This window comes from Homalodisca vitripennis, chromosome 4 (genome assembly GCF_021130785.1).
Source record: "Homalodisca vitripennis isolate AUS2020 chromosome 4, UT_GWSS_2.1, whole genome shotgun sequence".
NCBI lineage: Eukaryota > Metazoa > Arthropoda > Insecta > Hemiptera > Cicadellidae > Homalodisca > Homalodisca vitripennis.
The window spans coordinates 8,518,589-8,545,110 of NC_060210.1; the positions used below are offsets into that span (position 1 = coordinate 8,518,589).

General features: G+C 33.6%; 2 protein-coding genes across 2 annotated transcripts in view; one reads left to right on the forward strand and one right to left on the reverse strand.

Moving 5' to 3' along the window:
* The window catches only part of LOC124358930, a 137,228-nt gene extending 123,967 nt beyond the window's left edge, over positions 1 to 13,261 (forward strand). Inside the window, exons 2-3 of the mRNA XM_046811197.1 lie at positions 10,565 to 11,270; positions 12,928 to 13,261. Coding sequence (XP_046667153.1) covers positions 10,565 to 11,270; positions 12,928 to 13,024 — 803 coding nt within the window. The 3' untranslated portion in view covers positions 13,025 to 13,261. The remainder of the gene's footprint in view (positions 1 to 10,564; positions 11,271 to 12,927) is intronic.
* A 4,885-nt stretch (positions 13,262 to 18,146) lies between these two features.
* Positions 18,147 to 26,522, reverse strand: part of LOC124358931 (STAM-binding protein-like) — a 31,786-nt gene continuing 23,410 nt past the window's right edge. Inside the window, exons 7-9 of the mRNA XM_046811198.1 lie at positions 25,950 to 26,062; positions 20,276 to 20,378; positions 18,147 to 18,390 (exon numbers count right to left, since the gene is read on the reverse strand). Coding sequence (XP_046667154.1) covers positions 18,328 to 18,390; positions 20,276 to 20,378; positions 25,950 to 26,062 — 279 coding nt within the window. The 3' untranslated portion in view covers positions 18,147 to 18,327. The remainder of the gene's footprint in view (positions 18,391 to 20,275; positions 20,379 to 25,949; positions 26,063 to 26,522) is intronic.

The following is a 26,522-nucleotide window of genomic DNA, read 5'->3' on the forward strand; positions in this document are numbered from 1 at the left end:
AGAACAAGCAATTCATTGCAGACGTCTTGGTGGAACATTTTGTGAATGAAGCTCAGTGATGTGTTAAAAAACGTATAGTATCGGTTATATATTTTTTTAACAATCTTTATTCTGAATCAATGTTATTACATTATACACTGAACAAACTAACAGGCATTACGTAGATTAGCATAAAGGAAAGAACATTACTGAGGTTGCTTCGTTCTAAGACACCCTGTAACTTAGCCTAAGTATAAGATTTAAACATCATACTTTGGAAAGTTCGAGAAAAATCTTTTTTCTTAAGGAAAGCTCTTTAATAGATCTACCACATCCTCGGGAAGTCTTGGTTTCAGATGTCGTCTTAAAGTTGGCTCCCCGATATGGTATGTAATTGTTCCGGGAACATGGTGTGAAGTATCCAAACATTTCCTATACGTTCTCATAATAAACTCCCTAATTGAATCAAGCCTCAATTCTTTATGGAGGTGGACATTTCGAATGTACCATGGACAATTGATTGATTGACTGCAATCCTCAATATGTTATGTTAAAAAAACTTTAATGTTGTACATCTTACCAGAAGAAATTCACAGTCCCCGAACTGGACAGGCATACCTTATTAGGAGTCTCAACATAGTTTTATAAACTATTAGTGTGCTATGTTGTATAATACCCAGCAGGAGTCGCTTCTGGCCGGTTTATACTTTCCAGTTGAACCCACACTGGGCATAGCAATAACCGATTTGTCACTTAAATCTGTGCAACCGTATGTATATCCAGGAGCAGCACATCACTAACCGCAAATGTCGAGATTCTGAGGTGTGAGGGTAAATTCGATAGGTCTACTGAAGAAGATGACTGTTGGAGTTGGTGGGGTTCGTTCCCTACGTGTCAAAGGTGCTTGCTGTAGATGCTGGTTAAGAGCTAGCTTCCCCTCCTAAGGGACATGACGAGATAAGTGCCCTAAGTTTTTCCTCGTGGATCTCGACAAGAAGCCACTATCCCAACTTTACCCATCCAGAATATCCTGTCACTCAGGAAACAGCGCAAAGGTCCTAATAGAACTAAGTGCTATTTCTGAGCTTCTTGTCCTCAGAGAATAAAACATGTATTAGAATGAAGGCTTCCTTCAAAACCTTGATTGGTGGTTTTACTAACTCTTAATATTTGATGGGCGTAGAATGCTTCGACCGAAATCCAAATTGGTGAGGAGGAATACCATTAGATGAGCCTTAACATCTTAACGTTATTTTCGAATAACTTTTTAAAGCAACGTGATATGGACGAAAGTACACTGATCGGACGGTAATTATTTGGATAATCTTTAGGTTTTTTGGGCTTGCAGAGTACAGTGATTTCAAACTTAGGTGAAATACCCGAGTGAAATATACGAAATTGAGAGCGGTTTGCGTGTTTGAATTCTTTAAGACTAAGTTCGGTATCAAATCAATCAAATCACACCCAAGAGTTTTCTTGTTAGGGAGCGTTTTGATAAAATTCTTATTCCAGATGGTGATGTATATTTTATAGCTCAACACCACTAAGAGTTGCATTCAAAAATTCAATAATGTTCCCGTTAGTGTCTAGGTCATCTACCGTATTAAAAATTAACAGTTATTGAAATAGTCACCAAATGTATTACACTTCTGTTTAACATAACTCTCAAGTATGAAACGGTTTCGTTTAAGTGGTGGTTTAATTATTGGAGATCGCATAAGTTTCGTTGCACGCCACTTATTCGAATCACTAGGATATGTATAGGTTTTTAAGTCGATTTAGCACATCACATTTATTCTATTGGACTTTTGGCACATAAAATTATCGACTCCAGCATTTTGACCAAAAAACAATGCAACGCAGAAAAACAGCGTGGTCCAACGCAAGTTTAGCATACGGGACCTAACTCAACAATAGCCTAGGTTTTCTGTCGATTATCCTTCTAGCCACTAACCGTGGGGTGGTGCAACCGGTTTTGGGTGTGGAATTTTTTTAATGCATAGTTCTTTCAGATAACGTTTAAGATAGGCTGAAAATTTGTTTATATTTGTATATTTTTACCATCGATGATATTTCTTAATTAATGTTAAACAGAGGAGGAACTCTGACGTTTTCTTTTAAAAGTACTTAAAAATTCCTTTGGACGTTTATGAACTGCGAATTAGAAATTATCAGAAGAGTAATACATAACGCAAACACGCATGTGGTAGTCAATTTAATTATTGTCACCATATGGCACCTAATGCCATATGGTTTGTAAATTGGATGTAATAGTAACGATAATTTATTGAAGCGCAATAAGACCAAAAATCGGTTCTTTCTATTATCATATTGAATACAATAAACAAACATTACACTGAACATGCAAAAATGTTATAAAGAACTAATTTTAATTTACTTATATCAATCCATTTATAATATTACTTGATAAGAAAATAAATATAACTATATGATTTGACATTTACAATATTATTAATTAAATTAACAAAATATAACTAAAAAAATATATATATAGCAATGCCATTCGTTCTTCCATTCACTGTCTGTTCTACCTCCACAATCAAATTGTTCTACACGAGCAAAACCGCATGCATTTGACTTAGAGAATATGTTTTCAGCTCCACCAAAACTGTGGTCGGTTTTCAATTCGTTTGATTTAGAAGGGTATTTCAGTTGTAACAGGCAGAGATGGTAAAGTACAGTTGAGGCAAGGGATCTGCGCGCGCGTGCCGGGGAAAGGGTGTCTTTTCCAAAAACATTGGGCTTTCTCCTAGCTATTCTCGTGACATAAGAGACAAGAAATGGGTTATTTACTGATTTATTCAGTTATCTTGTGGTTATATTCAAATAAATCTGTTCAGATAGTTACGTTATTTTAAATCAACCACAGAATGACAACGCGTACGCGAGGTGAATGTTTTGTAGATGGCTAGTAGAGCCTTGGCCGCGCGCTCAGATCCTTTGGCCCACCTATAATAGATTGGTACTTTTGACAGCAAGCTGGAAATCTATGCAGCGTAGGCGAACTCGAGCCTTTTATTTTTTGCACTCTCTAAATTTACGCGGTGAAAAGTTTCTGAGAGAAACTTTAGGATACTAGTTTTCAAAATTAAGACAGATAAGTCTGCTATATAATTTAACACAGGTATAGCATTGTATTTAATCAATAATCACTTTACAATATTTAAACATAGCGTGTGTGCAGATATTCATCTGACACAAGGCATACATTGTTTTAATGTATTAGAACCTTGTCAACCACATTACACTGTGGATTCTGTTCTGGTGTCGACGTTTTTGTGTCCGGTGTGTCTTACAACGCGCTGCGGCTGTCACACAAGCCGTCCACCGTTATGTTACCACAGTCCTCGCGGTTACAAAGCACGATGCGTGGCGAGTGTGTGGAGCGACCTTGGCGTGGTTCAGTTTTGTGTAGAGATGGCAAATGTCGTTATTTGTCAATAACCTATTACCAAAATAACGTGGTGGGTGGTATTACGTTCCAGTAACCTGATACCGTGGTAACATGTTACCAGCCGACCAACGTTCGGTATTAGCATCATGCTGTTACTGAACTGACGTTATTAAGTTGCAATTAAAAGTCAGACAAATCTACGTGTGCGGGGCTACATAGACAAATTATATGAAAATTTAACTAAGTCAATAAAATGTAATCTTAGACTACTTTGAAATATACTAATTATATATTTGTTATTTAAAATGTTCACTGCACAGTACAATTATTGTTTAGTATACACAAACTAACTTACTAAAATTTAATATATAGATTAGTAGACTACTTTTAAATAGACTACTTATAACTAATTACGGTAATGATAAATGAGAACAAACAATTGATTGGGAATAAGTTATGTTTGTTTTAATTTATTCCAGAAACAAGTCTACGTTTCTATTTTAGTAAATAAATTTTATTTATTTCATTATTTATTTAAATACGGATTTTATTTCCTGATCCCCCCCTCCCCTTAAACCATCTAGCTCACTCCACTACGTTATTGGTTTCTCAGTAACGTAATACCAGTAAAGCGTTACCAGAACTCCGTTCCTAGCCTCATTGCTTGCACGGTGATAGCCTCGACTGTTACTGAGTAACCTAATACCAGAAAGACGTTCCGAGAACGCCAAATCATATAGCCCAACTGTTACTGAAATAACAGGGTGTTACTGGTAACACGTTATCCTGGTAATAGTTACCACTGAATAACGATGTTACCGACTCTAGTTTTGTGTCTATGAAAGTCTTGAACATAGCTGATAGACAGACGCTCCCCCCCCCCGTTTTATTGCACGTCAGATTAGTCTGCAACTGAGACGCTAATTTTGCCACAGGATTTGTGTGAGTGCAAATGTTGCAACTTTTGGAATGACCTCGGAATAATAGAGGCACGATATCACGTGTACCTCAACTAGGAGGTGTGAATTTGTGTTGCAATTTTCTTCAGGATATCTTGTAAAAGTTCTAACAACAAATAATTAAAGGCCATTTAATTAGGACTAAGGGAGTTGGCTCTGGATCTCTGGAAGTGCTCTAATGATGCCAGCCTATAAATTTCCGATAGAACATCCTGTTGATATTACACAGCCTATTGCTAGTGGTGAATGCAAAACGAACAGGCTCCTACAAACTTAAATGGTAGGCCTACTGGAAATTCCCCCAGAACACTTCATAATTATTTGTGTGTCTCTATTGTACCAGAGTATACTTTACGGCAAATTATTAACCACTTTCCCAAAAATACATGATAAAACTGTTAGTATTTTAGTATATTACTATGAGCATCGACGTTTAAAATTCGCACAATTAGTGGAGATCGTTTTTGATTTTTCAAAGGACGCTACGATACATTTTGTGTGCATCTAAAACTTTGAAAGGCTGGGAAATAAGGTAAGCAAAATTCGGTACAAAGAAAATCAATATTCGAATCTGTAATTGTTAAATATGAATGCATTTAGACTAAAGCCCGCCCTCCTTATAACGTTCCCATGGTATTAGGGAGTGTACAGTTTCCAACAGTTTTAAAGGTGTATACAAGTGCAAATACGATTATGTAAAGAAACAGGAGTATTATCTTTTATTACACAATCTAGTTCATAATTACAGTTATCAGTGAAGTTAATTGTAGTTAATGTAGGTGTTACTTCATTGGCTTCTGATAACATCTCAGATAAAAACTATGTCAATCTGAAACTACATTTCTGTGTATTTCTATATTAACAACCAGTCAAAATCAACTGTTTTACAAATCAACTCATGTCAACAATTGTAATACGCATATATCTAAATTCACATTACAACATCTACGAATAATTAGAAGCATTAACTATAAGTTAGTCTATAACTGGATTAAAAAACGCGAACACAATTTTAAAGCATATACACTTTTAACATTTTTCTTAAATAAAAAATTTGTTTTATTGTAATTTTTTTGAAATTGTTGTAATATACAACTTTGTGTGTGTGTGTGTGTGTGTGTGTGTGTGTGTGTGTGTGTGTGTGTGTGTGTGTGTGTGTGTGTGTGTGTGCGTGTGTGTGCGTGTGTGCGTGTGTAGTTCGATTTCCCGAACACCTTTCGGCACACGTTTTACTATTTCTTCTTGAATAAAACAATAAAGATAATATTTGTTCCCTAACAAAACTAGTATTTTAAAACAATATTTGTACGCTGATTGTTATTGCAATAACATATTATGCTACCCATATAATTTGAAAGTATTAACAAATCATGTATATCGAATAACCTATATTGACAAGATGCTTAAGACCTTACGACTTAATTTTAATCAGTAGTTGATCCTCGCTTGAAGTAAGCCTGCAATGCCCCCGCTATCCCCCGCCTATGTACGCCCCTGCTCTCGATGGCTAGAACCGTGCCAAGAACGCATGTCTCTGGACCCGTGCAAGGTCAGAGGTGGGCGAAAACACCGGTACCGTAACACAGACAGTACTCCACTTCTTGTCTACTAACTTGCACTGGAGAAACTATATTTATCCATTTGTAACACAATGGAACTCACTAAGCATTGTTATAATTGAAGTGCTTGTAATGATACTGAATAAATTGTATAAAACGTTTGAGTTATTCCTCCACCACTATTTTTCTGTGATTATAAAACATCTGCCAATTCACAAGGGTATCTAGAATTTTTTTTAAAGTTTCCAACAACCTTTCCTTCAAAAAGCCATCTGATTCAGGTTCACAACCTTATTCTTGACCTCCAGTTTTAACCAGTGTATTCACTGCATCACAAATTGTTATACTATAAATAAATTAAATGTAATATTTAATCAGTAGCCACTATTATTAATTGTACTATTTCTGAAACAATTGGGATCAGTTATTGCGCTATAATTAGTTTGAAACTCAATATCTCCTTTCGAAAAACAGGCACAAATTGGTAATTTTTTGTCATTTTTAATAAAAAAATGTTGGAAAGTGCAAAATACTAATGGTCAGACTAGAGACTGTCTATATGTAACAGTCTATGAAAAGATATTAAGATATTTCATTCTCGAGGTGTCCTGCGGTCAAATAGACAGACATACAAGCATAAAGAACAGAAATTGACACAAAATTAGCTCAACCAAATTCCAAGGTTGGACATACACTGTCATAGAACACATTTTTGTCTAGACCAAATCTTTCTTGGGATCTCTTACCCCATTACATTTATGTTTTTTTTTTTTTTTTTTTTTTTTTTTTTTTTTTTTTTTTTTTTCATTAAGTTAGTTTCAATAGCAGTGTTTAAATTATAAAAGCTCCAGTGAGATAAAGAGGGTACTTACTAAATTGCAAGAGTGTGTTGAAATCAAATCTTGTCATTAACTTTTAACATTGCCTTTTCCATTATATTATTTCATTTTAATTTAGGAATAAAGTGGTACATGTTCAAATCTCATTTGATTGTACTCAGATTGATAACTAATTTATTTATTCTGCAATTTTCTTGTTGCCATCATTGTTACCCATAAGACTAATGTAAAATTATTCGCTAACGCTTAGCCGTACTTATGGAGTGACATGTGCCATTATCGATTTAAGTGTTCTTTATATTTATATGAAGCTTCATGCACAAGTTTTAGTCTATAGATCATTTCGTTTTCGAGATATCATGTGGACAGACATATGGAAATGAAATTTTCTAGTATTCAAGTCGAAGCAGGCTTCGCTAAAGCTCAGCCAAAATGTATAGAGCTACTACATCATGCAATATAACGTTCTGCATTGAAATTGACTTATTACATAATTAATCCATTTCAATCATGATTTACATCATAATGCAACTTTGTTTACATCATAGTCAATAAAGAGCAGTTTCTCTAGTGTGAACTAAAGACTAATAAAGATAAGCAATAGACTTTATCCCTACTACATACGGTTTTTGATAAGATTGGGATTCTTGTCAACTATTTAAGCTCCTCCAAGATTGTTAAGCTTTTGATGTGGGTTGAGCTTAAATTGTTGCATAAATCATTTGTTTGTCAATGTTTCTCTGAAAATGCTAAGTATGAATCCCTTGTTTGTATGAGTCCCTCATTTGATGCAATGAATTTAGCTTTTTTGTTAATGACCTTAATAAAATGTGGGATGCAAATAAAATATTCTTGATTTTTTTATGTAGGCCTATTATGTTGCTATATTTGTTATTTGCTATCCCAGTTACGGATTATAAAATCATAATGAACTGTCTGGCATAGCGATATTTATAAACATTTCAATTTCATTTCCTTTTTGGACTGGTTCAGTCCCAAACCTCTTTCCCACCCCCACTTTTTTTTTAAAAAAAAGGAGTAAACTATGTTTAGTAATAATCTTAAACTATGTTTATTACAATTTTACGATAAATTATGCACCTTATTGTGTTATTGTGTAATGGTTGAGTGTTGCCAGTTACCATAGACTTATTATAATATGTATATTTTTTATTTAAAAAAGTAATAAAATGCAAAGCACAAAAGGCAATAAAACCATTAGAAATCAAGAAAACATTACAAAACACAAACATTTATACAAACTTGATTAAATTATCTATGTACAGTACAGTTAATGTACACAAGTTTTACCTGAATTGCACCAAATAATTTGGTAAGAATTTTGGTAAATAAGAGCAAACGTCTTAGTGTTTTATGCAATGTATGTTTGTCTGTTTTAATTGTAAAATGCATATCTCATAAACCATTTAGTTCAAAGTCTTCCAATTGCTTTATATTTCTTCATCTTTTTGTATTTATGACAGATTTTGTAAAATTTATAGCTACCACATTAAAATTGATTAAAATACAATATTTTATTTTTCCCCAAGTTATACCTTTACCAAACAAACAACCATACACACTTGTAGTTATATGGCTACGTAATATTAGGTAAGAAACACGAATAGGCAGTTCTGAGAACAGAGATAGGATTTAGAATATCCATGGAAACATTTTTGTTCATTTTTGTACAGGATACACACTCACTTAACCTGTTGGTACAGTTTAGATACTTCGTATACAGGGTGATTCCGATAAAAGTGTGCAGTTTTTCAGGGTTTATAGAGGATGTGAATTCAAATATTTTTTTGTCCAATACACATCAGGTCACAAATGTTTTGTTTCAGAGAAAATCGAGAATTTGGGAAACGTCTTGTTGTAGACAAAACTTTATTTCCTTCATAATAACACATAAAATAACCACATATTGTGGAAAAGAATGTAAAAAAATATTATTACAGCAAATGTTCAACATTTCTACCATTTGTGTTGATGCAAAGCTGAGCTCTTTGTAACATCGACTGTCTTACATTTTGAAAGTCAGGGGTTTTCTCCCACTTCTGCTGCTTAAACAATTTTTTTACAATTTTGTGTGCATGAAGTGGTTATTTTATTTGTTGAAACACACATTTAGTTTCAGCAGCTTTGCTTTTTCTGGCCGAATCTCGAAGGGAACACTGCGTATTGCCAAGGAGGCGTTTCACGAATTCTCAATTTTCTCAGGAATAAAACATTTGAGACCCCGTGCGTATTGGACTAAAATGTTTGTATCCACATCCTCTTCAACCCTGAAAAATTGCACACTTCTATCGGAATCACCCTGTATGTTGGGTCAAATAGCTTATCAAAGCCCACCCATTGGTGTAAACATTATTGTTATATAACATGTTTACTTTGCCAAGTAAGAATAAAAAAAATAATACAAAAATATCTTAAATTAATACTTGTTTGAAATAGTTATTGTTACATATCTCACAAATACGAAAAAAATTGTATCACATGTAGTCGTCTAACTTTACTTCATATTCACTGCCAGAGGGTTAAAGTATACGGTTTAAAACTTCTCAAATTTATTTTCATCATCCATAGTAACAATTTCTGTATAAAATCACTTAAACATGAAATTATATTTAAGAATAAATTAATCCATAATGCTTGTATTTTATTTTGTAAAATTTATATGTTATCCTGGCTAAGTGTTAGATTGGGGTTTCTTAGCCCTAACTTCACCTGGTAAAATAAGATGTTCTTTGACTTCGACTATCGATTATTTCAATTTATAACTGAGTTTGATGACATTCTTTATACTCCTGAGAAAAGTGTACTATATTGAGTTGGCTTTTAGAGCTGTAAGAACCAACAGTAGCCAAAGTCAAGGCTTCATGCCAAAACTATAAATAGAGCCTCTCTGCTCACATGTTTTGTTGTGGTTCTACTCCTGAGCTAGAATTTATTATACTTGGAAAAAAGTCCAAAACTTAATACAATTCACTCAATATCAATTCCTGGATGCAAACAAAGGTGGAACTGTCAATACCCAACTCAAATGAAGTTGTTCTGATAGCTTTCTTCAATTACTTCTACTTTTTAATCATATCATTTTATATATGTTTGTTTGCCATGGAAAACCAGGTGATTTCCAATTAATAGATTGACGTTTCGTTTCAGCATCATAAATGAAAAAAACCACGATTTATCACTAGTAATAATTATTTGTAAGAATGTAGGATTGTTTTCTCAGATATTGGGATAAATCATTTTTGGCATTCATTCTGTTTTGGTGTGAGACACTTTGGAACCATTTTTGAACACTTTCTTTTTGTATTTTTCATGAAGAATCTGTTATGACTTTCCTTGTCCATTCCTGTTGACTCAGACATTGCTCTGATAGTCTCATCACTTTTGTATACACGGCTATCGTTTACACCACTCAAACATTTATGTTCGTGATAAACAAACATCACCCGTCACCTGTTATTACATTTTAAATGTTTCACTTGCAGATTTTCCAAGTTTGAAAACAAATTTAAAGTTCACTTCCTGGACACTCAACATTTTTCTGACACAGAGACAAAACGTTAACTGATTATAATTGGTGCTATGAGCAGAATGAGTGCAGAACCTAAACGAAACTCAAGCAGCAGGTGCAAGGAGGAGTAACGTGACCAGACATATCCTGTTCAGTCTTACTGCATTCGTCCTGCTACGACAATACTAATCTGGTTTCTTTCTAGCCACACCTCCTCGAATATAACATAATTATTACTAAAAATAAACTGATTTAGTTATTAATAATTCCTTGTCTTGTTCCAGATGGAGAAGATAAGCTGATAAAACACAAAAATGTTCCTGCATCTCCCTTGGTATTTCCCAGTAAATCTGCTCCCTCGACACCTATTCTTGAAGGAGACAACCCGGCCCAGAGCAATCTTCCTCCCAAGGTTTTCCCGTCAGCATCCCCGGAACACAACACATCAGGGCCTCCTATCCTGAGTGGAACAGTTGATGAAATATCGGAGATCAAGACCCACCATGATCTCCTAGTTAATGCGACCCAGAAAGTCGAAAGTACAACAAAGTTCACTGGAGAACAAGCGGATATGTTACACAACAAATACACAGGAGGACTAGATGTGGACGAGATATGGAATACTACAAAGAAACCGAACGAGAAAGAAGAGAAAAAGCCATCCGAGAAAGAAGAGAAAAAGCCATCTGAGAAAGACGAAAAGAAACCTACTTTTGTGAAGAAAGATCCAAAGAGTGAGGTAGAAGTAGATCCAGTCTTTGATAAGAAAGGGCCTAAGATGATGAATGAGACGAAGACGAAACCAGCTGATTCAGTGCTGACTAGCACATCCAAGATGATGGCAATGTCATCGTCAGTGCTGTCAACTACACAAAAGAAACATCATGGTCTCATCGAGCCAGCCAAGACTGTGGCGACAGTTTTGCTCAGCGTAGTGGTAGTCCTGTGTCTAGGATTCATAGGACTATTGATCTGGAAGAGGATTGCTATGTAAGTCTCAACATTCTTTAATATTTTAACTCAATTTAGTTTTAATTGTTTATTGAACTGAAATGATCTATTTATATATCACTGTGTTTTATGATATATTAAACACATTTATACTGTTTTGTGCATTCAGCTATTACTCTGGCTGTCCTGATATTGTGTCACAGTTGACTGTGTTCATAGCAAAATATATTGGGTTATTAAAATACTTACAGTAAGAATATTCTTGACATGAATCCATATGTCTAATTTTTGATATTGTAAATATTTTACATACATTGATATTTAAAATCATGACAGATGTCAATACAAAAAGACAATGTATTATCTTTATATTTATAGTTATTTTGCTTCCATTAAAAATAAACACTAAAAGACAAAGTTTATTAAGAAATAAATAATTTGTTCATTCCCATATTTGCTCAAGAGAGTATACACAAAGATAATATTCAGCAACATGAAAGACATTTTAAAATTAAAATATAAGTTAATAATAATATAACAGACATATATACAAAACAAAACTAAGTTCAGTTATTTCTACATTTTCTTCCTTAAATTTGAAATAGTTCTCCATACTAAAATTTGAGATGAGAGTAAAATGAAAGTATGGGACTATTTACTTGATTTTACTTTTAGTTCTTTTTCAAAATTTTATTACCCATTTTCATTTTCTTACAAGAAAATATTAATTATCCGGTTTAGAATTTAACATTTTCATTAGATTAAAGACTTAGTACCAATCTAACAAACAGGTGTCTTTGACAATTCATTATTCAAACCTCAATAATAATACAATTTATGAATTGAAATACTTATCTGTTTATAATATGAAAAGAATTAAAAGATGTTATGGTTATGAAGTACAATAAAAGTGTAAAGGTTTTCATTACGTGTTTGTTAATGATGTAAAAATTCATGTGATTATTTTATTTCTTAACCGATTTTAACAACTTTTGTATTGTTTGTTATTAAATTTGCAATAAATAGTTATTCTAGCAATTTTTACATGGAGTCAACAGTTTTTGGGATATCAAAGTTTGAAATATTTAAAATGCTGCCATTTTGAAACGGAAAGTGATAATAGGTATTTAATTATATTTAGTTTCCTTTTAATAAGTTTAACATAACTGCCAAGTTTCATGTTATTTGCTGCAATGGCTTCTGAGATACGATTTTTTAAATAAAAAATACATATGGACAGACAGACACTAAACGAAGCGAGATAGGACATGTTCATATTATAAACTTTTTTGCATGTTTTTTTTCTAGTATCACATCTTTAAGTTGTGCCAACCTCTCCTGAAACACCCTGTATTTATAGATATAGTAATATTTTGTTATAAAACAATTAAAAAAACAAAAAAGTTGGGTGGAACTAATTTTCTGCAAAAACGAAAACAGCAAAGTTATTCTTAAATTACTCCACTGTCATGGAATAAAAACCAATGCTATATTCAGCAACTGTTTACCTTGCCAGTGGTATATGAATCACGTTGATACCTGATTGTTTACATACTAAAACGAATCAGATAAAGCGGTCCAAATCAATTGGATATCCGTTGTTTGGTATTTATGGAATGAAAATAAACAACAGATATCCACTGAATGGCAGTCGGAGGGTTAATAAATCCTGATCTAACAAGTATTTATTTTACAGGAGGAGGTTTGGTCGAGATGTGCTGATAAATGAAGATGATTTTGATGAAGTCTCCGACATGCACACATTCGAACGGGCTCAGATCCAGATCACGTAACTCTCAAAGCAGCTCGCAGACCACAAGACACAACTTCTAACTTCCCTGACAAGTGCACTGAAATGCTCTCTAAGAATTATTTCACAGAGCTAATACTATATCAAATTTGCATTTGAAATTTCAATTGGACCAAGTAAAAGGTGAATTTTTCATTCATATCTAAGTATTCACACAAGGTGTTTTATTACTGTCATTTATATACAACTTAGTAGATTACAATATCATTGGTCAACGCTATTAGATTTTACCCAGTAGTAGTGAAACAACTTTGGTTTTTATCCCTTAAGACTGTTAAGCCTCAAGCGTTTGGATATGTATTAATAAAATCATTAAAATTATTCTTCTTCCGTGATTCTAAGAAAAAAAGAAAGAGGAAAAGTATTTGAGGTAGACATAATCCTTGATGGCCACCAATACAGGTAGCTGTCTCTTAAAAAAGGTTTAAAATTAACCCTTCCCGCGCTACGGCAATTTGGGACGCACCATACCCAAACGCTACATATACCTCAAAAAATTTTTTTCAATAAAGTCAACGCTAACGTTGTATTTGAGTTTGTTACCATATAAAAAGTCTTTTGGGAACGAAAAAAGTATAATTTTTTTTATTACGTTTATTTAAATTATAAAACAATATAAATACACCAAATTTAACGAAATGTTGAACCAAATTTTACTATCGTGTATAATATTATATTATAGTATATTATATGTATAGTATGTATATAATACAATTAAAATAAAACATTAATGGGTATAAAAAGATCTAAAATTAGCCATCACGGTGTTCAAGATAACGTCAACGTGTGGTACGTCTTGAAATCCGTATCCGGGTGCAGGTTCGGCCGGGCGGTGCATGTCTCGCACACGTAAATGGTCTCCTTGCGCAAACCGTTGCGTGTACACACAACACATCTTCCCAATATGTCAAAAATCTATTTGACAACGTAAACAAAACAGTTCCACTCGCAGTCCGCGAACGAACTAAACCGGCGAGTTAGTTTGTCAGTAGCGCTAGTGTCTGGCAAAACAGGCAGTGGCATGGGTAGTGCACCGCCATTTTGCAGCTTGGAGAAAAACCGGGAGGCGGGGACAACTATTACTGTGCTTTTCTATTGAGGGATATATGCTCCAGCAGTTGCTGCACTCCACCGGAAAAACTGGGAACTACTTACTCTCAATAATAACCTCAATGTTTAAAACCGAATATATTTGTCAACAGCGTTTTTAGCAAAGTAAATATTGGCGTTTATATTTGTCAACAGCGCGCGAAGGGTTAAGTTCCTAGTGAAATAGGTTAGAATTAATTGTAAATACAGATCTGTAATACCAAGAAACAGAAAATCATTTTCCTTCTCTGTTCTTTAAGAATTAAAATGATTGCCAATTCTAATTTGAAGTTTTCAGAGTCAGTTAAAAATATCCATTTGTTATATGTTCACTGGACAACTTGATGACTGTTATGAAATATTCGTTCTATTTCTCCTAAAATGGAGGAAGTTATGAAGAATAAACAAAATTTTAAGACAATAATCACCTCCTAAGACCCTTCAGATGAAATATCATTGAAAACTAAATTCAAAGTCAATTACAAAAATTATTTAGTATTTAGTCACTTTTTATTCTGTATTTTGGGGTTAAAAATGTTGCACCCATTTTCGAATGAAAAAATTGCATATAATACCAGGTTGTATTACAGTTTACTGTATTTAATTACGTATTAAATTACGATTTCAATTTTAATGATTTTGGAGAGAAATGATTATTTCTTAATCTATTACGTATTTGTAAATTCCAAGCTCTGAATAACCGCTATTTCATATAGGGGCAAGATAAACTTGGAAATTTAAATTTATTATTATTATTAAATTTAAATTAAATAGGAAGGTCCAAATCCAGTCTGGAGCTTATTGGACAGTAATGTTGTTTCGCCTTATAAATGTCAAACCTGTCAAGTAGTTTCAAGTGCTCTCGATGTTATAAAGTGAATAACTTAAAAACAATGTTTTTTTTATGATCGTGCCAAATTTATTGGTCCTTCAATAATAATAATCATTGCTTTTATCTTTGCCATTTTATTTATTATCATAGCTGTATCATTTTAATACATAAATTTCATTCAGTTTTTTATTGGACTTAATTCAGGGTTTTCAAGTGTATAATGTCTTACATAAGTGGTATTGCGGTTTTTAAATTTTATAACTAAAATCTTAACTATGATGGTACATGTTTTAATAATAAAATACAGGTTTTCTCTTTTTATTGACTTACATACAATTTGCTGTATTCCTTGACTATTTTCTACTTCTACCCATCTATATTACTTTTAATATTTTTAAGCTACTTCCTTGATGAAAACTTTAGTGTTTAAGTATAAAAAACTTACCAGTATCATATTTTTATATGAAGTCTAGCAATCTAGTGTGATTGTTGATTACAGTAACCAATAATAGGTTTGTACATATTAAGGCTAATTATAACACTGACAATGAATTGTCATATTTTAGAATAACCAATTTGTACTTTTTGCTACTTCGTTTGTTATACTACATTGAATAAACTAAACATTACTGTGCTATTGTATAATTATTTAATAAATTAAATACTTGACATTAATTAATTGTGTTAAAATAAAATCAGAACAATAAGTATATCCTTCCACTATAATAACATAGACATATAACATTGTCATAGTCAACAACAATGTGTATTTTATTTATCTCCAAAATTATTGCCATTTTTATATAAAGTGTGTAATAAGTTCAAGGATAGATAGTGTTTTAATGATATTTTATTATGAGTAACATCGTAATTATAGAAGCTGTGGATTTACAATTTACATGTACGGTATCAGACTGATGTCAAAACAAACTTGTGATATTTATAGATATAGTTAATTATCAATCTTGTAAATAGAACTTTTAAAATTAGAAATAAAAGTTTGTACTGATCATGCCATATCTTTTATTAACCCTTTTTCAAATGTTTCACAAATTTTAGGAGTATGACTTTTTTATAACGAAATTTGATGTTTTAAAATATAAAGAACAATGTAATAGTTCACAATTTACCAAACTGCTAACGTTTGTAATGTTTTTCATAATAAAAAATTCACTACTTACACTGAGAATATTATACAAAGTAAACTGACATTATAAAGCAGATTCCTCAGTAAAGTATGATGCTACAAGTATAAGTCTGTCAACCAAGAAACAAGGATGGAACGCCTTTACAACTAGGGAGACAAGTGAACAAAAACAACAAGATAAGACAACAGCTGTTCCAATATCTAGGTATAGAATGAATACAATTTATATTGTATGAAATGTACTGCAATGAGTGACATTGGAAATTATATGTATTCTACAAATATACTAAGTACAAAATGTGTATCGTCAAATTACGGGAACATACAAAGTACTAGAAAAGTGAACGATATCCAACTCGATTCTTTTTGCATAGTAGATTGCCCGCTGCTCCTAGAAGGATTAAACTGTCCTTTCATTTAATTATAAAAGATCAACCCAGATTAACTGTCTATGAAGAGAGTGAAGAAATTGAATAAGTGCAGAGGAAGATAATTGGTACTGGAGAATCCCTCTTGCAACACTCATCGGGAAACATGTAAAAGAATGGTCTCAAACCCATATTTGCAATTTTGAATAACTTTTCGTTTAGTAGATATATATCTCCAGACTTTTTATTAACCCTATATATGTACAGGGTATTCACAAAAGGATGTCACAAAATTCTGTCAGTGATAGTATTCATTGTTTCAAAAAAAGAGTGTTGTATAAATATAGATCGAGAAATATTTCGTTTAGCAGCTAGCTACGATTTTGTAAATTTTATTATCTTTAAAACCAGTAAAGCTAAAGAAACCAAATTTGGCACATAGGTTTGAATAGACAAGAGGGAAAAAGTTGTGTTATTTTCTTTAATATTAAGAAAATGGCACCTATTGAAAATGTAACTTTAAGTTAAATAACAAAAAACCAGTATAATTAAATAAAATTGACCAGATACAAACTATATACACATTTTCATTACAATTTCAATGGTACTTTACACCAAATATTTGAACAATTTCATTAAAATTACAACAGTACTTGTTTCAATAAAATCCGTCAATGCATAAGTGACCACGACCACTTTAAAGGTATGCTTGCACAAGTTGGAAGCAGCAAACATTTGGTCTATTGCTAGGCATCAGATGTTCCATCAGTTATACAAATTTACAGGATAACGACTATTTTCCAATTTTTACAACAATTCCAACAGTAATTTTTCCAATGAATTCCGTTAACGCATAATTGAGCATAATCACTTAAAAGATACGTTTGCACAAGCCAGGAACGCCAAAAATATCACAATTGAGAGGTTGGTTGCTCTATCTTTGACATAATCCCATATAAAGTAGTTGAGAGGTGAAAGGTCCGGGGATCTGGTAGGTCACTCCATAAACCCACATCTACCTATCCATAGATTTTGGAAAACATTATCTCAGTAGTGGCAGATTTGTCAGCTATAATGTGCATGTGCTCCACCTTGTTGAAACCAAAATTGTTCAAAATCACATCTGGATGCCTGGAATTATCTGTTGTTGAAGCATATTTAAGCACACATCATCAGTAAGGTTCCACGCAATGAAGGATGGTCCAATAACTCGTCTTCCCTTTCCAATAATTGATTGTTCGGATGTTGAGAGTGTTCTCGAACTCAGTAAGGATTGACATTACTACAGAGACGATAATTGCGTCAATTAACTTCCCTGTTAAGCATGAAGGTTGCTTCATCGCTACATACAATATTATTTAAGTGCCTGGTTATCTATTTTACTCATTATTTCATCACCATATTGTACCCTCTGATTGAAGCCACCTTCGTTCAATTCGTGTCAAAATGAAATTTGTATGCTTTGCACAACAAGCACTAATGAGACAAAAAATACCTAACCATATCAGTGATGACATGAAGGCAATCATATTAACGAGGTTTACCGAGCCCAGAGTAGTAAATAAGCGAAACACCAAAATTCCTTTGCAATTATACAGCTATATATCAATTTATATTTCTCAAAGAAGATAATGAAAAAGGGCGATCAATGGTTTACAAAAACAATAAATAAAACAATTGGTAATTTTATTGATAAAAGCTTTTATGTAATAACAATATAATTTTAAAAAATAAATACCATATATCGTACAAAGTAGCAACACAATTGATAAAGATCGCTCAGTCATAACTCGTGAGATGAAGCAAGCATATCTTTGGTGCAAGGAATGTGCGACTCTGCGGATCTGTTACTATCTGCGCAGATCTACCAGCTCTAGTGAAGCAGAAGTGTCCATTCTGTAGTGTTCCGCTACCTGTGAAAACATTTGTCAGATATTAGTGATATACTGACTGTAACTTTTAAAATCTAAAAAAAATCCTTTTGTAAACTTGTTCAGTACACAAATGTTAACTCTTAGGCTTACACAGCTGATGGCATGACTATCTGCAAGGCATTTTGATATGGTTTGAACTGGGAAATAGACAATAGATTTTTATTTCTTAATCAATACATAGTGTGCATAGATAATTGTCATAGATTTAATATAAAGTCATCACTAGACATATTTTTAGATAACACAATGTTAATCAGTTCTTAATATAAAGATTCAGGAAGAAGTTTAAAACATTGTTGACTATAAAATATCATAATCTAAAACTACTACTACAATTTAAAATAATAAAACAAACCTATTTCATATGTAAGGGTCATAAAAAAATGCATTTACCAAATGGTATGCTTTCATTAACAAAGTATTTTTTATTTCCTTTAAAAACCTTTTGCTGGACACCAATTCTTTGTTGCATTTCAATATTTTATTATTACTGTTTTTTTATTTTTCATTTTTTTGTTTGGAAACCTCAACAATAGTCAGAACAAGAAAAAGCAGCAAAGTACCAAGCAGTACCAAGTAGCAAGTAGTAAGTTGTTTTTTTTTTCATTGGAAAAAGTGTTTCTCTATGTTTTGTACATGTATAAACCTAAGAGATAAATAAAAATTAAATGCCGTTTCTTGGTAACCGCATCACTTAAGCGATTTGGGTATGGTCTGTTTTGTAATAGTCCAAATTAGGTTTTTATGGAAAAAAAATTGAAAACCTTTGTAATATTTGTATAAATTATGCAGTTCCCACAGAGAGGAGAAATTCTAAGTGTTTTGAGAGCTATATTACAAATAACAACAACAGCCCTATCTAACATTTGTTATACATCAGAGACAAATTAAAACTATTTAGGGTATCCATAATATTATTTAAACATTGAAAAAAAATTCAACTATATGAAACAAATTTGGAACATGTCCACATAAGGTACTTGAAATCGTGTTTCTTTAAGCCTTCACATGGGGATTTCCAAGAGCTGATATCTAGCCTGCTGTAGGAGTTTTTCCTGCTAATGAGCATATAATGACGTGAATTAGTTGTAAACAATACTATTTTTACTCAAAGTCATAAATACTGCAAAACTCACCCAAAATTGTTCACATTATGCAAAAAACAACTAATTTTCACAGATAGCCTAGATCTACAACACTCGCAAATACACACCCACTAAATCACTGTTGTACCATTATTATTTTGCACTTACTGTACAATGAAATAGTATTTAAGACTAAAGCTAATAACCTATACATTTTTTACTGACGAGAAACTTATTACAAAACAATATTATTGTTTTGCCAGAACACATGAAACACAATGTAAACACAAACCGGTCTGTAATAAACAACAGAGGAGATGTGTGGTTGCAACACAGTTGATTTAACCTATCTGTTTTTTGTAATGATGAAAATAAAGAATGTAATGTCCTGATTAGTCATGTCTCCTTAGAAGAAGGGGAAACCAGCTCTGTGCCAGCCTCTCCAGTCAAACCAGGCAGAGGATGGTACACCCTTAGGTCTAGGCTAGCAACAGCCCTTAACACTTAGGGGGTCTCACTAACTCCAATGGTCATCTCCCATAGTAGACTAGACCTATCGATCTACCCTTGCACTCAATATCTTGACAGTTGCGGTTAGTGATGTGCTGCTCCTGGACACCATAAGGTTGCCTAAATTTAAGTGGCTCATCAGTTTTTGCTGTACCCAGTGTAGGTTCAGCCGGAAAGTATAAACCAGCAAGAACTGATTCTCTTGGGAAATACGTTTGATAATACTGTCAACTATCATTCAAAGGGTTAAAAAAATTTAGAGTACTCACCATGAACAAGGGTGGATCATTCGGATGCGGGTGAAATCCTGGCTGCCGACAGTTCTTGATGAAATCTAGTCCATGGAACGGTGTCAAACAGAACACTTTTACTCTGAAATAATATCACATTTGTTACACTTAAACTATGTTATACACGAATCACAATGTATAAATACTAATTTTAACAGTAGGTGATCAAACAAAATCAGGCTTTATTATTGATAATCTGAGAGTATTTGGAATGATGAACAGGAGAAATTTGGATTGTTCTGTCCCCCCCCCCCCTCCAAACACTGGATTCCATCTCGTATTTGTACAAAAAAAGGTAAGAGAGATTTAAGATGTAAAAATATATACCCAAAATTTGCATTGAAGAGCTCTAACAAGCATGAAAGACACAAATCAAATTTATGTTGCCTGGAATAAAAAAAAACATGCTTTATGAGATATAATTGTTTTATTTCTTTTTCCAAAAGCCCAAACTTAGAATGTAGAAAAGTAGTGCTGGAATTTCTCACATGTCACTGGCATAAAGGCTTGGAATTTTTCAAGTAATCATAAAATATGTTTCCGCAAAAGGATTAATGTGGAGTAGTGATCATAGTTGTGAATACGATGATCAGATCTACAACAGCTACATCTGATTAAACTGTACTACATTTTCATTTATCTGGTTTAGAGGGATATATATATATATATATATATATATATATATATATATATATATATAATATATATATATATTATAAGGGTTTAGTTACTTTCCATTACATTAATATATATATATACAGGGTGAATTTAAGTTAGTGTCGAAAAATTTTTTGGGTGATACTACTCAGTATTATAGACCAAAATATAGAAATAAAAATTCCCTATCTCATCTATCTTTTAACTACGACCAATTTCGCTATTTTGTTAAAAAATCATGTTTTGTTGCAATAAAACTCAATTTCCTCCATTATTTTTAATGTTTTTTTAATTCTGAATCCATTTTTGAAATCTACACAAAATTTTACATGGGAATGATGGAGAAAAACTGTCTTGAAAATAAGTTTGATACAAACAAATTGCTAATAAATCAAATTCTTAAGTTTTCGGCAAAAACATTAAAAAGATATTAGACCCGAGGAATTAAATGAAGTTAATTCTGAAGAGAGGCCAATACCACAAGAAACTTGCCCATTTTGTGGGCTTTAAAATGACATAATGCAACGTTACTTTTATTTTCATCTTATACTGGTTATTGAAGAATCAGTATTGGAAAACAAGGTCTACTTAAAATATCACGGTGCCAAATAACCAGTCAATATTGTGTTTGATTCAATAATAAATCAAACATAGGATAAACACATAAAGAACAGTTACAAAAAAGAATAATCATAAAAGTAAGTAATCTACAAATTGCTTTCAAATTGCCTGCCTCCGTTTCTAATGCAGGCTCTCGCACGCTTCCTCATTGCCCTAACCGTCACGTTCAAAGATAACTTGTTACGCACTATTTGGGCAGCTAACTCAATCCGGTTTCTTAAGTCTTTTTCAGAGTTTACAGTGGTCAAGTAAACTTCCTGTTTCATAGTCCCCCAAACAAAGAAGTCCATAGGAGATAGGTCAGGAGATCTGGCCGGCCAAGCTACAGTTCCAGCGCGACCTATCCATGTCGGGTAATTGTCCGTTAACCACTGACGCACTTCATTGCTGAAATGAGGAGGAGCACCGTCCTGTTGGAAAACTATGTTGTCCCTCTGATTGTGGTCCATATCAAGTCCATCCAGAAGTGTGGGCAAGGTATGCTGTAAAAAGTCCAAGTAAACTTCACTATTTAAGGTTCCTTGAAAAATGTGGGGACCCACATGTTGGTTTCCGATGACTCCTGCCCATACGTTGAGATGAAAACGTCTTTGAAAGGAACTTTCTCTTGAAGCCCTGGGATTTTGTTCGGCCCAATGGTGCATGTTATGCGTGTTAAAAACACCAGCCCTAGTGAAGGTAGACTCATCGGTGTACAAAATGTTTCTCAAAAAATGATATTGTTCAATATCACTATTGAGCAGCCAGGGACAGAACTCTACTCTTGGACCAAAGTCATTTGGTTCTAACGCTTGAACCTTTGTAAAGTGATAGGGGTGGAAGTTATTTTCGTGTAAGATTCCTAACACTTTACTCTGAGAAACACCCACTTCTCTGGCAAGATGTCGGCTGCTGACCTCAGGATTTTCTTGAACTAAATCTAGAACTCGTTCATCTAAGCCAACATCTCGAAGAACAGGACCTACCTCATTACGCTGCCTGTGAACTGTTCCTCTCTCCAACAAACGCTGATGTAGCCTCGTAAAAACTTTATCACTAGGAACTCTACGATCTGGGTACCGAGCGTGGTATTCTCTCTGAGCAGCCAGAGCATTCCCGCCACAAAAACCATACACAAAATGCATCTCTGCATACTCTCTCGATGTGAAATCCATGATAGCTACGACTCAAATAACTATTTTTAAGTGGATAGAGGTAAAGTCAGCTGAAAGACAAAATAAAACCTGAAACATGGGGTATTCCTTCATACTTGTGATTGTAGAGATAAGATAGTCAGGAGTAAAAACTGATAAGATATGACAATCCAGAGGCAGGCAATTTGTAGATTACTTACTTTTTATGATTATTCTTTTTTGTAACTGTTCTTTATGTGTTTATCCTATATTTGATTTATTATTGAATTAAACACGATTTTGACTGGTTATTTGGCACCGTGATATTTTAAGTAGACCTTGTTTTCCAATACTGATTCTTTAATAACCAGTATAAGATGAAAATAAAAGTAACGCTGCATTATGTCATTTTAAAGCCCACAAAATGGGCAAGTTTTTTGTGGTATTGGCCTCTCTTCAGAATTAACTTCATTTAATTCCTCGGGTCTAATATCTTTTTAATGTTTTTGCCGAAAACTTAAGAATTTGATTTATTAGCAATTTGTTTGTATCAAACTTATTTTCAAGACAGTTTTTCTCCATTGTTCCCATGTAAAATTTTGTGTAGATTTCAAAAATGGATTCAGAATTAAAAAAACATTAAAAATAATGGAGGAAATTGAGTTTTATTGAAACAAAACATGATTTTTTAACAAAATAGCGAAATTGGTCGTAGTTAAAAGATAGATGGGATAGGGATTTTTTATTTTCATATTTTGGTCTATAATACTGAGTAGTATCACCCAAAAAATTTTTCGACACTAACTTAAATTCACCCTGTATATACAGTATATATATATATGTCCAAAATAAAAGCAAAGAACAAAAATATTTTTCTAAAAGGAAAAAGTAAATAATTACAAGACTATTTCTTTTTTCCCAAAATCTTATTTGACATTTTCGGTTGATGAGGAAAAATTGTTATAAGATCTGTTAAAAGTTAAATTAGTTAGTTAAGTTAAAAGTTGATGCTTTATAATTCAACGAACACATCTTTCTATACTCCAAGAGCCCAATTTGAATTACACAAGCACAAAACCTGTTTTCTCTTGAAATCGGTAGAGGAATTTCCCTAAGAAAGAAATTGATTATCAGCCTTGCTAATTTTGGTACAGGTCAAAATGGTTAAAAGGTTTAAGATTGTAAACACAATTTTTTTATCATATTTTCTTAGTTTGACACATTTAAAACCAATCATCCATCAAACTCATTAGTTAATTTTAAAATCAGCATTATCCAACCATATATAGGCTGACTATTTGTCTGAAAGTAGCGATATTCAATCTCTTTTAGTTGTTATATGGTGATTTAACTATCAAGCTATGTATGTGCCATTTAGTACCATTTTGATACATAACAAGATCAAGTAAAACTTATTTTAGCAACTTTATTTTTTAATGAAAGCCCACACTTTCACCAACTTCTCTACATAATTGCCATAAATATTAAGGCATTTATCACCACCAGCGGAGCTTGAATGGTTCACAGACGGCTCTAAAACAAAAAGCTAAAACAGCTAAAAGGCACTGGAATTCTGGGAGTGAGAACATGTAGGGAGCTGGTGGTCCCTATGGGTCCGTATCCGACAGTTTTTCAAGAGGAGGTCGCAGCTATTATGGAATGTGCTCGTGAGAATCTTCGTCTGCGATATAGGAGAAAAATGATTAATATTTTCACGGACAGATGGCGCTGGACTCTCGAGTGATCAAATCCAAACTGGTTTGGGATTGCTATCAGGCCATTTCCTCCCTTGCCAGAATCAACAATGTGACTGTTTGTTGGGTTCCTGGTTATGAGGGGATTCCTGGGAACGAAAGAGCTGATGCCCTGGCCAACCGGGGCTCAGCCACAATTATGATGGGCCCACAACCGTTCTGCGGTGTTCCAAGATGTGAATCCTCTAGGGTTGTCTCAAAATGGATTCGCGCGGAGCATGAGAGAAGGTGGAGGTTGCATCCAGGCTTGAGAATGAGTAGAACAGTATTACAGTCACCTTCCCCCAGGGTGGTGTCGGACCTTCTCTCATTAAATAGATCCTTCAGGAGGATCCGCTCTGTAGAAGGTGTAATGAGCAGGAGGAAACTGCTGAGCACCTGCTCTTTGACTGCCCTTCAATAGCAAGGGAGCGGTATGCCATCTTTGGTAGTTTGGAAGGGGTGGTGAATTTTCCCAGGAGAACCTGATAGGTTGTTTTCAGGGGTTTGTGGAACTGCTGAAATTATAGACTGGTAGGCCTCATGGTGTGTTTCCGGGTGCGCAAAAAGCCTTTGAGGCTTAAGTGCATGGCAGTAGACTAAATACAACTTTTTGTATACTGTTATTATAGAAGATTGCTGCCTGATTAAACAGAGAAAGCAACACAATCGTTATTGCCCTCGTTGTAACGCTGATCTTCAAGATGCTTCTTGTGAAAAAGCAAATGGTAGTCACTGAACACTAAATTTGGGCTCTTTGGGAGATTATGAAATTGTTCCTTGTAAAATGCTTTGATAAGATCTTGAGTTTGTTTGCCACATGTGGATGGACCTTGCCATACAGCAAAACACATTTCTCTATAACAATGTCACAGACAAAACTTCTTCAAATGAGGAAATTGTGAAATGTCTGACACTCACTGAAGATTATCAACTCCGTTTCTCACAATTATTATTATTTTGACCACCTTTTAAAGTTCTTACCCATTTTAATGTCATGAGATCACTCATAATGTTTTCTCTGCACTTCAAGATTCTGGTAGTGAATTTCAACTGCTTTCCATCTTTATCGCCAAGAGAACAAATAACAGCACATACTCTTCACAGTCAGTGAGATTTTAAATTGACGGCGACATTTAAAATATGCATTAACAGGTGTATAAATAATTGATTTTTGCCATAATTGATTTTTGGGCTTGCTAACAGATGAAGGTAGACAGTGCACAAGCACAGGACACCAACCGCAGCACTGCAGAAGCGGAATTTCAAAACCATACTTTCTTAAAAAGTATGCCTTGTATTTGTTTGTATAACAAAAACTTAAGGTTGTGGGCAGTTGTAACAATTCAAGTTTGTACATCTGGCATCGGCTATACTTACCAACAAGATTATACAATTAATCAGCTTTGCTATAGAGTAAAATTAGATAGCAGCAAGGCTGCAGCATTTACCAAACCTAGATAAGCAAAAATTGGTTAAAAAGACTATTATTACAGACTATTGGTTAATGAAGAGATTGGTGAAACTTACTCCTGGTACTTGGGGGCACAGACAATTGCTATGGCTTCCGGCATCATCAACTGGTAGCTGAAGTGCGTGTGCAGGTCAACACTGGACAGGAACGCAGACTGTGTCGGATGTGTCTGAAAAACAATTAAAATTAAACTGTGATTGTTTTGATCGAATATTTTCTCTACTAAATACTGATATGATTCATAGTCACCACTAAGAGCAGACTGTACAATAACCTTGACCATTAAAACAATTTTCAACATTAATCCTTTTATAACCAGGACCAACAAATTGCCATTTTGGGGGTATGCTCCAAAACTGAAATTGCCTTAAATAAAAAACTAACGCCACCCTTTCAAAAGTTACAAAGACAGCAAGTTTGGTGACCTGCAAAGTAGATACACATTTTTTATTATGGAATAACTAATTGTAAATAGTACTAGTCAATCAGGATTCTCACAATGATTTATTGACCACATCTCGAGATCCAATCAACATAAAGTGGAGAGATTGAGCATCAAATGTCGATTTATTTACAATTTTTCACTCTATCCCTTACAATAAGGTGTTTGTTTGTCATTTAAAGACGAT